Genomic DNA, 14,768 nt, shown 5'->3' with positions numbered 1-14,768 from the left:
ACGTGCGCAGCATAACCTCCGGCGGAGAAGGGATGGGGTCGTACGTGGGGAAGGGTTTGGTCGTGTGTCAGTGGCACCAAGCGGAGTGTGGTGTCTGAAAGGTGATCTGTCATATTAAAGATAGATCCGAGTATCGTTCCGTGAAGACGTTTACGCCCCGGAAGAGGGCAAACACTCGGTTCGGGTTCGGGAGGCTCGGGAAACTGGTTGTAACGGAAATATGTTTGAACTCGAGCACGTCCCAACGGATGGAAGGATAATTCGAAGGGACGCGTTCGCAACCTCAGACAACGAGGTGAAGCGCCTGGAGTGAGGGATTTTGACATTAATTTTGTTTCAAGAATGCGTCAATTATGAAAGCACTTAAGGTGCCGATGTTCCTTGCGGAAGCAGAAGATGATGGTTATCTCATTTTTACAATAGTAGATAGTAGATAGGTTTTGCAATATAACAATTCACATTAGTTTGGCATTATACCCTCACAAATGATCGTAAAAAGAGAAATAAACGTAAGATAAACAGTAATTTGCGAACCATCCCTATCAAAACTGATATGAAACCCATAATTGCGAGGATAATAAACATACCAAAGGCCCACAGGGGAGTAACACATTGACCATTCCATCATGCCCTGATTAAATTTCAAATTGATTGCCGTGATTTATGACCAACACTCGCGTTATGAGCTTCATAATCAGTCCCATATCGATGGAACTGCATGATGAACTGTCGAACGCACTAAAGGGAGAGAAAGTCCTCGAAGTAGACGTGCGTGGGTCACCCGAAGCGACGTGCCTGGGATTTGACGTAATTCAGTGCAGTCCGGACTGTTCAGCCTGGGAGTTGGCCATGACCGGCAACCGCCACGAAGGTTGAAAGTGACTCCAAACAGAAGCAAACTTGAGAAAAAATCTGCGTTGTGTGTCTTAGCTCGATTCGGTTCTCAAATGTGAACTGAAGCAGGTGGTTTATGGCCAAACCAACGAATTGTGACCAACATTTTGCCCATTAGCATCAATGTGCGAAAAGCTTCTTCAGCCAAACTTGACTGGTTGAGGCTTTAACCAAAATTGGGTGATAAAAAAAGCAGACAGCTTACTTTACGTGTCTCAAGTGAATGCTGAGATTGGGACAAATCTTGTTTTGAAAAGTAAACATGCGGCACTTGATCCTGCACGGCCTTTACAGGCTTCACAAAAGTCAACATGAAAGAAAGAAAGGGTTGAAGAAATAAAAACCAGTCGCTTGGAAAATGTGCGAATCGAAAAGAGGATTATAAACGACACGTTCCTCCACAATCACTCGGTGAGATACGGATTATAATTAACTGTTTCACGACTGAACCCAGTATGAGTTATGGTTCTAGGGGTTTTGCAGCTCAACATTACAAATAATGTGGTGCCTTTTTAAAGTCTTTTGGAACCGGCATTATACATACCATTTATCTGCTTTAAATGCTCTTTTAACGACCATTTTAGTGGCATTTGAGATTTTAAGATCTTTGGGCATGTGCTTTGAAATTCCGGCGAATCATTGCACATGAAAGCAGTCAATGGATCAAACCAAGTCAGTCAGGATCTGCAGATGGCATTTATGGAGATTGTTTCACAGAAGTTTGTTCGCCTTCTGCTGCAGTTCATCAGCTTAAAGATGCCAAGGATGTTTCCTCTAGCAGCAACCGGCAATACACTTGAGGCGCAAGAAACTCTAAGATGAAATTTTACGATCAGCGCCCTCCGCTCCCAAACCGAACCAGCACATCCTTCCATTAAAGCACGATGGAATTGAAATTGAAATAGTATTCCCAGTTCGGAGAATTCACTTTTCTGGAATGTACATTAGCATATGCTGCCAACCCCTATGCGTTTGATGGTGGATGCGTGTTGAATTGCATTGCGTTTGCTGGAAGAGTTAAAGTGCATCTATTGCTATATAGATGGGTATTAATCCTTCCAAGAGATGAGATTAGGTACGGAGAAGAGAAGGTTCAAGTTCGGTAGCTGCTAAATTGAGCATGGGTTCAACAATTTTCCATTTAATCCATCCAGTTATCTTTCACGAAAAATAGTATGGAACAATTCATTGAGATTGATCAACTGATTATCACAATTTATTTATGCTATGTACGATTGTAAAGTTACATTATTTTATTATCCTTAAATTGTTCGTTCAGTTTAACGGTTCTTTCGTCAAGACCATCGACCAAGGCTGCTGAAAAAAGCTGTGCTAGTTGACCAGGGTTTAGATGGAAAGCCTTAAACACAAGGCACCTAAAACAAAGCTGTACCAAGGTATGTCATGTTTTTGCTTGCACACAAGTTAGCGGACTCGCACGCAACAAATCAATTTCGAATTTTTTAATCATCGTTATTTTACGGGTTTTTAATTAAAAACCAAATGTAATTCCGGTAGCATGATATCCACAGACATCCGGCACAATCGTGTTAGAGTATAAAATAGTAAGCGCAGCAGTTCAGTAAGATAGTGTATTTGAAATAACAACATCTCGCTACACATTTCAAGCAGAAAATTTTCAATTGCATCTCACAACTGATAATTGTAGATTAATTCGTTCGCGTGATGTTCATTGTAAACTATTTTAAACAGAAAATCAAGTTTTAGAATTGTTTAGAGTAAACTAGAAACGAACTCTTTATTGATAAATTATTGAAAGGGCTTCCATAAATAAGATTCAGCGTTTCAGTAAAAGTTTACTTGCTTGGAAGGTTGATTTGCAGCACACATCTTAGATTCGAATATGGAACGTGGAGAGGAAATCTGGTGCCCGCGTAATCACGTGTTCAAACTCCAGATAGGAAAGCTTACCATCCCCATCCACGTCCGCTTCCTCGATCACTTTCTCCGCAATCTGCTGATGTTCCTCTGCCGTTAGCTCGTTGCGAGTTAGCGCCGTTATGACGTTCAGCAGATCCGATTGTCCAATGAACCCGTCACGATCGTAGTCTGAAAAATGTAACAAAAAAGAAATAAATTTTAAAAGAGGTTATAGCACACGTTAAAAACAGTCCCGTACCATAGATTTTAAACGCGTAGTACACCTTAATGTCCCTTGGAGCTTGCTCGCTAAATACCGACAGCAGATCGAGAAAGTCCTCGAACGTAAGATTGCCGTCACCATCGCGCGAAAACGCCTCGCACATCCTTCCCTTGAAGGGATTCTCGACCAGCTCAGGCAGCTTCTCGATGCGTTCCCGGGGCACCTGCAACGTGGACGCCTGCCCTTCGGCCATGACCAAAGGCACCAGATCCGGACTTGCCTCGTGGAAACGCTGGTGCACCCGCAGGATTTCCTTGCGCGTGAAAAACGTACAATCCTGGTAGTCTTCCAGCTGCTGGTCGGTAAAAGTGACGATTTTGTTCCCCATCAGGTCCCGTGTCCGTCGGTCCCGTTTCGGTCGGTAGCGCGAAAATGACTGAGTATTCGTCCCGCAACGTTCCAACGAGCGCTTATCGACGCGCCCACGAAAACGCTCGCTCCACACCTTTTTCCGGCGAAGCAACAGGATACAGGCAAAGAATTGCCAATCCCCTCCCCATTGTTATACGCCTAATGACTTGTTGCCATCAGGCATCGTTTCGTGCACCATCGTCTGGCGCGTGTCTTTACGGTAACGGGTTGGGTGTGTCCTTTTCCTACAGCGCCCAGTTGCCTCGGAAGGAATTTATCGTCACGCAAAGGGCATCCCATGCGCTCAACTGAAAGGATACCAACACAATGAACGACACGCGGATAACTGGAAAGGACGACGCGAAGCATCCCCAAATAATTGATCGACGTTCTTTTCGACATTCCACATTCCATCCTGAAGCTCCACATCTACCAATAATTGCTTCTATTAACAAATATCAGTTTATGGCCCATTTTATGACCATCGAACGAAAATGGAACGAACCAAACAAAAGGCGTAAAACTAAATGTATGTTTATGTGTGTTTCGGATGGCTGTTTTTTCGTATTCTTATTACTTTTCTTACCTAATTTATTTTATAGTTTAGTACACTTGAGAACAAGTAATCATGAATATCGAATCATGTTAAATATAAATACTTCTGAAATTGTTCCTTTGTCTTAAACGCATGCCATACCGAGTGAAACTTACTGAATACAGTAGAGAAATGTGTCAGTTTCGATAGTACAAATGCACCTTAACAGATTATGCGTCCTCCCATCTTCCCTCTTTACCCTCGATACGATTGATGAAGAAACTTTTTTTTCAATAAAATAATTAGCTAAACACACTTTCTTCTACATCGTGTTGAGTAAGGAAACGTTTTACAATCCAGACTTTTGTTCCAATGCGCACAAAGATGCGTGTCTACGCTATAAATATGACCACCAGGGTTTCGCTTACTGCACATAAAATTGGTTCGAAAAACGCTCTGTATAATCCCCGCTAAAGGTAAAGTGTGAAATTGAATCTTAAAACGGGTTATAAGACAAACAGTGGGAGATAAAAGTAAATCGGTTGCACTTATCAGCACTATCTTTAAACTAAACATTACACTTTTACGATGAATCGGAAGTCATAAATACTTAAATTATACGACGCCCTATAATGCGTCAGTGGAAATAAATAAGTTCATAAATAAAGCAATCGAAACGGTACGGCACATTAAAGATGAGCACCCAGTTAGTAAGGAAATTGTTGGTTTCGTTTGGCAATAGCATGTCTCTTCTGTAGGTTGTTTGTATATAAAGTCGAAGTAGGCGAAGTTTCGCTAAGTTTTCCATCATCTTTTTCCCTAGTAAAAATACAAGTGTCCAAATACTTTATCGAGTCATCTGTGCGAGTGCTTTGCAATCAGTTAATCCCTAACAAGGAAACGTAAATATAATCTTCCAACAACAGTTAACAGTTCGTGCTTTTCTTTTCCGTACTTACTTGCTGCTTTGTAGCCATTGTTCATACTTATTTTTGAATGAATTTTAACGCTATCCTCGAGCATCGTGACCTATTCCTAACTAACAGTCACGTGTTTGCACGTCTTTTCCTGTATTTAATCTTTCCTTGTCGCTTGTGCTTTTGTCAGGAGAAGTTTGTAAATGCTTAAACATCCGCCTATGAAAAGAAACAAGCACACTCACTCATAACTTATCCGCTAAAGTATGTTCATATGCCACGTAAAACCGTTTGTCTATTGCTGTGGCGCGTATAGGGAATTCTGTGTTAGTAAGTGTTCATAAATATTCTTACACCACTAGTAGAGAGTTTTGCTTTAAAAAAGAAACAGATGAGCCACGCCGGCCCTAGTTACATTGATCAGGAAATACATATGCGTGTTATTGCTTTTCATCTGAGGTTCGGTTCATGTTGCACAGAATTCTGAGCGACTGACTGCGTATATAAGTTTTAGAACCATTAACCGGATGGAGTAGTTTGTCCTGGGCGCCCGTTCTAGCGCCTCAGTTTGCTCATAAAGTCTCGGTAAGCGACCACGGATGTCGCGAGCTGTTCGACGTACTTGGTGTAATGTTTGTGCGATTTTGGGTCCAGATCGGTTATTGTCACGTTCACCATAAACTTCATGCCCTCGATGGTGACGATGTGATTCCGAGCTGTGGCGGACAAGCTGGGGAGAGGAAAGAAAACAAAGAATCGTGTTTTAAAATTGACTAGATATAGGCATAACGCTATGCAAAATGTAAAATAACATTAAAAAGGAATAGAAATAAACGAACTAATTATAGAAGTGACAAACATCGGAAGAGAAGTGTCCAATTTTATGAAACTTCCTGTACCTCCTAGCTGTAAAAATCTGTCCATTGAAGCAAAGAAAGCCATACCAACGTTGAAACATAAAACCTTCAACCAAAATTGGTAGCTAAAGCATGGTTGGTCGAAAACTCATTTACAAAAAACACAAACAATTCATGAACCGGACGAAAGCAAAAGGATCCCGATCGTGACGAATCCATACAAGCGGCGACACAATCTCAGCGGTCCAAAAGTCCCTTTTTCCGTTAAAAAACAAATTCTCACCCGCCGGGTCATTTCCTGTACACAAGCCACTGTCTCAATGCTTCCACCATCGAACGTTAAAACCCATACACAGCGATGAAAAAGAACACACAGAAGCGTTCGCCGAAAAAAGGAAAATTCTCAGGAAATCGTCCCTAGAAACCCAATACGACATTAAAGTGCGTCGGGATTCCTTTTCCATCGAACACATGGGGAGTTGTTTACAAGGACCTTGGTAGGAGAAACTTTAATTGTTTTTTTTTTAATCTGCCAGACCCGTACATTGCTTCGGCGGAGGCCAGACACAGACCTGTGCATCGGTTCTTGGTCGGGATAATAAATAGGTCTGTCAGTGTTTCTCAGCCTCGAAATCTTTATCCTTTGAGGTAATCTCATTTCCTTTTCTTCGTATTCTAGCCTCAGGCAGGTAGTCAAGCAGGTTCAATCCTGCTTAAAAATATACTCCCCCAACCAGCACCACCCGGACAGAAAGGACAGACATGCATAGTGTTCCCTACACCCTCGGAGGGATTCCTTTTTCCCAGTGCGCACATACCTGTCCTCTTCGGCACGGTCTCCTACCAGCCGACGGAACGTGATCATGATCGAGCAGTCCAGGGCAGTTGCCCCGAGTTGATACTGTTCCTTCTCGGACAGGTATTCGGTGCAGAACAGTTTCGACTGTTCGCCCGCGCCTTGGGATGGCCAGGTGTTTGCATCGGAATCGGAGCCGTTGCTGATGTTACTGCTGCCGTCGCTCCTCCGACTACCGTACGCTGTGTCCTCTTTGTAGTCTAAATACTTTTCATACATTTCATCAATATAACCATACGGATCCGTCGACGATGGCGACGATGACGACGACGTCGTGGATACTAATGATGATTTGCCGAATTTAGACGCGCCAAGGTGATCAATGCTTGACTGGAAAAAGAGAATAGTTAAACAAAAGGGCCTCCGGTTGACAAAAACGAAACGAGTGTACCTTCACGAGCAGCTGAACGTCGAGGATTTGGCGTAGGGCACAGCTTTCGGTGAGAAACGGTTGACTGACGGCATTGCAAGCTCGTTCGTGAAGCTGATTTTTGTCTTTCTGCAAATTCAAATAAAAAAGAACGATATTTTCATGATCACTTCCGATCGTAGGAGCAACATAAACTACAAACCTTCTTGCGATCTTTCCTAATCGTTAGCAACTTTCGATCGCTATTTTCGTCGTTTGTGGAAAAGTCCTTCAGCAAGATTTCTTTAATCAGATTCATGAAGATTGTTTTCCTTCTACACGGAAAAAGGATAAAAAAACACAATAATTAATAGGTTAAATAATAATTCATAATCAAACACAATCATTGCTATACTTACTCTTCTTTTGTGCGACCATCGCGGGGAAACATCTCCTTCAGGATTCGATTGAACACCGACTTCTCGCACTTATCATCGTACACGACCTTGCCATTTTTCAGTATCTTGAAATTGTTCTGCGGGGCACCGATAAGGCCTTTCACGGCATGGAGAACACGTATGGGTTTACTGCAATAGTAAAAGAAAACAAAAATATGGTTAAGAAAAACAAACACTTGATCTTATTTTTCCCTTTTCTAGCCTCATTTCATTTCTAACCATTAAACCCGAAGGGAAGGTTACTTTCCAAACGAAGAAAACGCACGTGAAGGCTATCAGAAAAGGAAGCATTCCAACTTTCCCGTGCCCCTTGACCTATTCAACGTCTCGGAGAGTGCGTGTGGAATGCACACTGCACACAGCATCACCCGACGATGCAAAGATGATTGCAAGGTTGTGGAGAAAGTTGAACGTAAAACGATGTGGTAAGTAATGGCAGGAAAATAGAATGTGGCTTAAGGAAGAAAATAGTAGCCTGTTGAACATGTGGATGAAATAAAACCGTAACCTAAGAGATAAAAAGGATATTTTTCTCAACGGGCTATAAAGTACTTCTTGAACCTCAGTTGTTCAGTCGCTTATTCACGTAGGTGAAATTATCCTTCCCCCCGTATGTCATATAACGCGCAAGAAGTGCAATGGCACCATTGTGATGTATGGCCAGCTGAGGTGGACACACGAGTTTGTTCGCCCTTCTTCTCTTCCTCGCGGACCCCATTTCAACCTTTCCCTTCTTTTTCCTCGATTACACCCACTCTGATCATAAGGTGTACACAACTACACACACCAGGCCATCCCAACGCCAACCGCAACAAGAAGGAGGCCTAAAAATATCCCCCGAAAAGATCGCACGTAGATGTAAAATCTCCGAACGCGATCTCGTCCGGTTGCACCCCGATGGCGTCGTGTGTTGCATTGCTTCGACATTTCTTAGCAAAGATTCGCACAACACGCGTTGGTTGCTGCCGCACTATCCTATACCGTCTTTGTCCTTTTTTAAACACTCGGGTGGGAGAAGAAACCAACCCCGAGTGGAGGGGTAATGGTGAAAATATTGAATGCCGCAACACGACGATTCGAAAGTGCATGGATCACGTAAACGCAGCAGGCTAGGAACGCAACGGATCGGTACGGTGCATATTCGTATGGTTCGCAAACGAGATCGGGATCGAGGCGATCCGGTAGCGTTGGCCAACCGTTGGTCGTTGGAAAGCGACGGAGAGGTGGGAATGCTGACCGGCTGCGGGGGGAGAGAAATTTACTCGAGGATGTGTTTATATTTTTGGGATCGGGCCAAAGGCGAAGTAATAATTGAAATTTATTTATAACCCTGTCCCCATCCGTCCCACGGACCCACGGAGTAGGAACGTTCATCCGTGCGTGCGTTCGTGCATGGCTTGGGACCACGCACGGTGCAACCAACGCATCGTGACGCGAATCCTCACGAGTCCTCGCCACCCTCCAGGTAAGCCAGCCGTCCACAAGCAAACAAGCTGCTGCAACTGAAGAAGACGATGATATGCCATTAAATAACAAGTCCGTCATAATTAACGCTTAAAGGTCAGTCACCGGTTTTTTTTTACCCAAACATGTCATCGATTCACTGTATCCAACCAACCAACGAGGGACTCAATTTGCAAAGATAACTAAAGATTCAATGCGAAATATTTTAAGTAAAAGCTAAACCATTCGGCCAAAGCAAGTGTCTCTTGTAAGCAGAAGAAAAGATTTCACAAGCAGCACGACTTATTCTGTAACTGTTCGCTAGAAAAAGATGCCAAAACTGTCCCAGCGAAGAAGCAAACCTCAACCAGATGGATTATAGAAATAGATTTCAAACGAACGCTTCAGTTGTACCGAAAGAAAACTAGCTAAAACGAGTGGACTCTAAGTTCGGTATGATCACTAAAATAAAATTCCGATTTTTCACAAATACCTCCGCGGGAGTAATATAAAAATAAATACTTAATAATAGCGTAAACAAGCGTTCAACTGGCTTGTGCCATCAAAAATGCATGCCCTATCATACCGGTACGTGTTGAAATCCATTGGGGATGGCGTACACTGGAAATGGTCGTAGTTGAAGTGGTTTCCCATGTCTCTGATGGACGCGATCATTAGAGGGAGGTGATCATTATTTGGCATTTTCCCCAAAAGTACGCAATCATGCGTAATAATAGCAACGTTACTCATGCGGCTCGCTGTGACTAACGCCACCTGCGGACACAAAGCAAACACATCCATATGACACCGTACACTTAAGGACAGCAGGAGCAAAAGGCTACTCATGCATGGTCAACTTCGAAAATCGATTTTTCCGTCCAATTTTTCTGATGTAAAAATATATTTGTGTACAACACCCTCGGTTCGATTCATCGCAATGCTAACTGGTTCGTTCTCCTTGAGGTCCATTCGGGACTGGTCATACTTTGTAAATGGATACCCGACCCACCCGGATAGCGGGTTTGGCCGGCAGTAAAAGGTTTGTTTTTCGGCGGCTTTCGGCTTCGGAAAAATGTCGATATGAAACGTGCACCCCGTTTTTTTTCAGCCGGGTGACATTCGGCACATCCGTCGACACAGGACAACAGCTACGTTCGCCACTATCCGGCAGCGAGGTCGGTTTGACAAGACAATCGCCACACCAAAACCAAAACCGAAAACAACAAACTTACACACGACGGGTTGTGGCGGTTTCGTCCGCGCTATTGATCGCTATTTTTGGTCACCAAAAACAACCCCCGAGGCAGAGCATCGGATCGGTTAGTTGCTGTGGCCACAAAGGGCAACCGAAAACGGGTGACGCTTTACGAACGGCACAAGGCGTAAATAAAACACAACGAAGAACCTGATTACGCCGGTAACCATCGGCCGGGCTGAGCCTTGAGAGATAGGGTGACCACGGTTTGTAGTTCGTAGTAATTTCGAGCCGTAATAACAAATCGTCCGAGCAGCATTTATAATAACAGCCCCAAACGGCCAGTCGTTCTACTTACCCAGAGTAGAGATCCAAGGGACAGTATTTACTAATTTTGGCTATCGATTTCTTTTGGAGCTGTAAACAACAGAAAGAAAAAAAAAAACAGTTGAGTAAATTGATTTTGTTTTTGATCACACTTCATTTGGTGCGTCCTTCCCGCGCGGGAATTAACATGTCTACCACGCGCCACTTCGTACCTACCTTTAAATATTGATGTAAACAGTAACGGCACTTCCGAAGGTCGCCACTGGCTAGCTCCGGAATGGGAATGTTATCACAGAATTCGTACGAGAACCATCCCTGCTTCGGCTTGATCTCGACACAGTACGTCTGAAAGTGGGTCGGGGTGATGTTTGTGGTGGAAATTTTACATTCCTGTAATGAAAATAGGACAGAGAAAAGCGGGGTAAGAAGGGTGTTAGCGAGCTTGATTGATGTTTGCACCCGAACGAATGCAATTATAATTAGACTTTTGCCAAACACGCGCTACTATAAATCGGGGGATGATGAACCTGTCAAAAGGTCCTCCAGATTGTCCTTTGACGTAGTGAATTTTGATGTTAAGTAATGTATGTTCCGAAAGTACATTCACATTCGATCCTCTTTACAAAAGCGTATCTCAGTGAAGGAAATACGGATCGATGCAAATCTCCAAAGAGATTTTCCTAGAAAAGGAATCTCAAACCATTACATGGCGCACGTGTACACAGTTGTTTACTACTTCGGAATCGGATAAACCCGTGCCGTTATGCCACGCTTCTGGGAAAACGTTTGAAAAGAAATATGTTTGATGTTCGTTTCTATCACGATAACGAACACTAAGCATGATTACCAGGTAAATGTTGTCCTTGTGTCGTACATCATGAAATAAAAGACATTAAACTAGAGTTATAAAATAATGACGTTCGAAAATAGAATATGTATTTGCAGATTGCACGCAAACGATATCTTCATTAGAGAAACAATATTCGCAGACACAATGCCCTTTCTACAGAGGTATTAATTAAACCAACTTATAAATGTATTTCATTACAATCAAACCAGTTGCACTTACCTGATTGAAATCGCGATCCGGTGCCGGAGACAACCACTTCGGTAGGAAAGCTACGTCGGGATAAAGAATGCCATCGAGTTCGCGGATTTCCTTCCCAAGCCGGGTCGCTGGAGAGTGAAGGTGTAGAATAAAAACTGGATTAATTTTTTGCCGCGAACTCGATGTGGCTCGAAGAAAAGATATCTTCATCGCAAGGATTCGTAGCCTTGGTGAGGGAATCGGTCGGGACAATGTAAACAACTGACATTTCGCAGCGGATGCGCAGCGGAGAACAACATGAACAACTTCTTACCGGGCCGAAAGCGTCTCAGTTGCTCATTGAAGGCCTGCAGGTTGTACGTGTTGAGGTGAGCCAGCTTGGGCGTCGGTACGTAGCAGGCCGAGAACTGATGCGAAATTGCCAGCGAGTACTTCACGAACCGCCGAAGGTCGACGTTGGTTTCGACTGGAATAGGAGAACCGAAAGATTAGGTTATCTCATTGGTCAAACACATAATTTTCGATGGAAAATCGATTGCCTACCCTTGCCTTCCCGCGTCACGATGGTGGATTTGCGCATCCGGAGGACGTGCTTGTTGTCGGACAGGGAGAGGACAATGTTGGCGTTCCCTTCCGCGCGGTACACCAGCCGGTGTTCGTCAATCCGCTCGACACCGTCGCCACCATCCTGGCGGTAATGTTGATGTTGATCTTCGACGCGCTCGTCATCCTCACTGTTGTCATCGTCGTCGTCCTCGTTCTGCGAGTCCTTGTACCACTCGGATTTACGTTTCATCCGTTCGCACGTCTCACCTTCTCCGGTCTGGGACACGTTCGAGTGATTCCGTTCAACCTCGTCGATTGCTTCTTCCGCCGTGGCGCTGCAGCTTCTCAGATACTTATCATCCGAACGCTTCAGCATACTATCGTAACAGTAGTTACTGTGACTGGCGTTTATCTTGCCCATGGTGATGCTGATGCGGTGGTCCAATATTCTTACGTCCAATGTATAATCCTTCGTTTCCTAAGTCCTCACTTAACACTTAACACGCTCGCAGCGTATTGCTTCGATCGTTCCAGCACCCAGTCAGCTGGGGTAGCAGCGCTCGATGGAGTCCAATTGTGCGATTGTGCCAACCGTTGTTACACCGACGGCACCGGGGCCACTGAAGAGACTCATGTTTTATTCACCTCACCTCAAATGGATGGAACAGCGCCGGTACGGATACGATGCAACGAGTTGCGCGCCAGCGACGCTGGGTTTGGGTTCGCGCCGGGTGCTATCTGTAATGGCAATAGAAATGGAAGAGCTCGGTGTGAGTCGGGTGTGTAATGGGGGTGTACAGAAATATATAAACGTCTGATAATATGCCAACCCACTCCCAACGGGGCCGAATACCATACGGTGCCGCTACCACAAACACAACCACCAAACCAGGTCGGTATCGCTGAATCACCTGCTCTCTTAAAACATCTGAATTTCCACTTCCCGAAAGGGTGTTATGACTCCACCAACAAATGGGGTGTTAGGCGTTAGGCAGCGCACCTCTTACGCGTCGAGGTGTGAATGACTAACCGAAATAATCGGTATTTTTTTGTAGTTAAATGTCATAAACCTCAATGCAATTGGCTAGCGATAAACATTTGTGCGTGTATTGCATTGCGCGCACAGCCTACTGATAGTGGAAACCCAATTAGCTGAGGGCAAACTCAAGAGACACCCTCCCCCCCCGTCCAAAAAGGTTGGTGCTTGTAATCGCAACCACATCGAACGACAAGTTTTCTTATCTTAAGCGGAGGAGTAAAATGCAAACATGAAAACATTGAACATCCATAAAGATTGTGACCATATAAGCGGTACGATTTCAGGGTGGGAACCGGGAATTCACCACATCGTTCTAAGATAGTGTCACAAAAAAAAACAAGTCATTTTAACAAAAAAATAACAGAGGGAATTCCCTTACATAAAATAATAGTAATAGAAAAAGAAGTAAAGTGCCAATACTAAACCTATAGACACGGGGTGTTTCAATCACTTCCAGCGATCCAATTACTAATGGCAGTCATAACCGACTGCTTTGATCAAGCAAACAAGATAAACATAGGCATATTAAAATGTATCCAATAAAAACTATCGTTTCTGTCAACAATGTTTCAATGCGATGTTTTCCCATCGGCAATGGCTATGACTACTGTGTTGCGCAGCTGTCGGAAGTTTAGATAAAAGTGAAAACTTGTCACCCACGGAAAGGGATAACAACCACAACACATTATTGATCGTATCGAATGGCTAATTACGTGCATGCAAAGCTCGCCTGGTGCGAGTTAACTTTTGACAGGTGGTCCACCATCGCTCGGCATTAGAATCGAACTCTCAGGCGGTGGGATCATGTGGAACATAATTTTGTGGCTTACGTTATTGGTGAACTTTTCCACTGTAAGTTGTGATTTTAACTGTTCATGTTTCCACTGGATAAGAGTAATTTTCGTTGACGTACTTCACAGGCTAAATTTGTGATAGAGGTGAACAAGTTATTTAAGGAATGTCCCTCCATTAGCAAACCGTTTCCATGGGACGTTTCGGATCTGAAGATCTTTCTTTCGGACGACGACGAGCTGTTCCTGAACGGAAAACTAGTCGTCGTGAAAGATATTCATTCTCCGATCGGGGTAAGTGAAGGAGTTGGTATGGCGTCAGCACTGAAGCTAGTGAATTAGACTACAAATGAACAAATTTTCCGCAGCTCAACATCTTCGGGCAGAAACAAGAAAAGGGAGAGTGGATCCCGACGCCGTACGGAAAGCGGGTGTTGAATCTCTGTGGCGCTATGCTCGCCAAGCACGAGATTTGGTACTCCGTCACGAAGCATATGAACAACACGCGTTGCCCGCTGTATGCTGGAGTGAGTATAAGCAATGGGAATTGAATGTTTCGACCGGAGGAAAGCCCCAATTTAACATCCAAAACATTCCTTCCAGCACGTGGAATCGTTCAATATGGTTCCGTTGGGTACCTTTGGGTTCGATGACATCCTAGCGGAACTGGTTGGCGAATGGCGAGTGATCGTTGAGGTTACTACCGGAGTTCCACCCAGCTTGGCATGTCTCATGAACGAAGTGTCGGTACTGGAACATTAATAAATGTGGAGGAGAACACATCGAGGAAATTATTTAAAATACCCCAAATTTTGTGTGTAATAGATACAACGTTTTGATGTTGAGAACCAAACCTGCTCAAATCTGATAACTTCTAGGTCACTATACATGCCTTGACACATTCAACGGTGATTGATGACACCTTCAAGAACATTCGTCTTTATCGTCAGTTCTTCACAGATATTCAAACGACTGGCTTGTCGTCGTTTCATACGTGC

At 43.9% G+C, this 14,768-nt stretch overlaps 3 protein-coding genes across 4 annotated transcripts in view; 1 reads left to right on the top strand and 2 right to left on the bottom strand.

Annotated features, from left to right (window-relative positions):
* Positions 1–2,746: 2,746 nt before the first annotated feature.
* LOC131263918 (calcium and integrin-binding family member 2) lies at positions 2,747–11,177 on the bottom strand. Its single transcript, XM_058266200.1, has 3 exons — positions 11,166–11,177; positions 3,035–3,389; positions 2,747–2,964 (listed from the first exon to the last, which is right to left on the bottom strand). Exons 2-3 carry the CDS (start codon positions 3,384–3,386, stop codon positions 2,747–2,749), a joined length of 570 nt encoding a protein of 189 aa, XP_058122183.1. The 5' UTR covers positions 3,387–3,389; positions 11,166–11,177.
* LOC131263915 (inositol-pentakisphosphate 2-kinase) overlaps positions 4,054–14,768 on the bottom strand; it is an 80,564-nt gene continuing 69,849 nt past the window's right edge. For both annotated transcript variants that reach the window (XM_058266196.1, XM_058266197.1), the window contains 10 exons: positions 11,938–12,678; positions 11,708–11,860; positions 11,416–11,522; positions 10,563–10,736; positions 10,378–10,436; positions 7,343–7,510; positions 7,147–7,258; positions 6,966–7,073; positions 6,537–6,904; positions 4,054–5,591 (listed from right to left, as the gene is read on the bottom strand). In XM_058266196.1, the coding sequence (XP_058122179.1) occupies positions 5,417–5,591; positions 6,537–6,904; positions 6,966–7,073; positions 7,147–7,258; positions 7,343–7,510; positions 10,378–10,436; positions 10,563–10,736; positions 11,416–11,522; positions 11,708–11,860; positions 11,938–12,361 (1,848 nt within the window). In that variant the 5' untranslated portion in view covers positions 12,362–12,678 and the 3' untranslated portion in view covers positions 4,054–5,416. The remainder of the gene's footprint in view (positions 5,592–6,536; positions 6,905–6,965; positions 7,074–7,146; positions 7,259–7,342; positions 7,511–10,377; positions 10,437–10,562; positions 10,737–11,415; positions 11,523–11,707; positions 11,861–11,937; positions 12,679–14,768) is intronic.
* On the top strand, positions 13,769–14,548 carry LOC131263917 (uncharacterized). The gene is made up of 4 exons (XM_058266199.1): positions 13,769–13,831; positions 13,900–14,064; positions 14,139–14,297; positions 14,374–14,548. Exons 1-4 carry the CDS (start codon positions 13,784–13,786, stop codon positions 14,530–14,532), a joined length of 531 nt encoding a protein of 176 aa, XP_058122182.1. The 5' UTR covers positions 13,769–13,783; the 3' UTR covers positions 14,533–14,548.

The sequence above is a fragment of the Anopheles coustani genome, chromosome 2 (genome assembly GCF_943734705.1).
Source record: "Anopheles coustani chromosome 2, idAnoCousDA_361_x.2, whole genome shotgun sequence".
Taxonomy (NCBI): Eukaryota; Metazoa; Arthropoda; class Insecta; order Diptera; family Culicidae; genus Anopheles; species Anopheles coustani.
This window is presented reverse-complemented; position numbering and strand designations above follow the sequence as displayed.

Coding starts and splice junctions, on each gene's coding strand:
- LOC131263918 (XM_058266200.1), bottom strand. CDS start 3,386: ATGGGGAACAAAATCGTCACTTTTACCGACCAGCAGCTGGAAGACTAC. Junction 2,965..3,034: donor CTACGCGTTTAAAATCTATG/GTACGGGACTGT, acceptor TACATTTTTCAG/ACTACGATCGTGACGGGTTC.
- LOC131263917 (XM_058266199.1), top strand. CDS start 13,784: ATGTGGAACATAATTTTGTGGCTTACGTTATTGGTGAACTTTTCCACT. Junction 13,832..13,899: donor TATTGGTGAACTTTTCCACT/GTAAGTTGTGAT, acceptor CGTACTTCACAG/GCTAAATTTGTGATAGAGGT. Junction 14,298..14,373: donor GTTGCCCGCTGTATGCTGGA/GTGAGTATAAGC, acceptor CATTCCTTCCAG/CACGTGGAATCGTTCAATAT.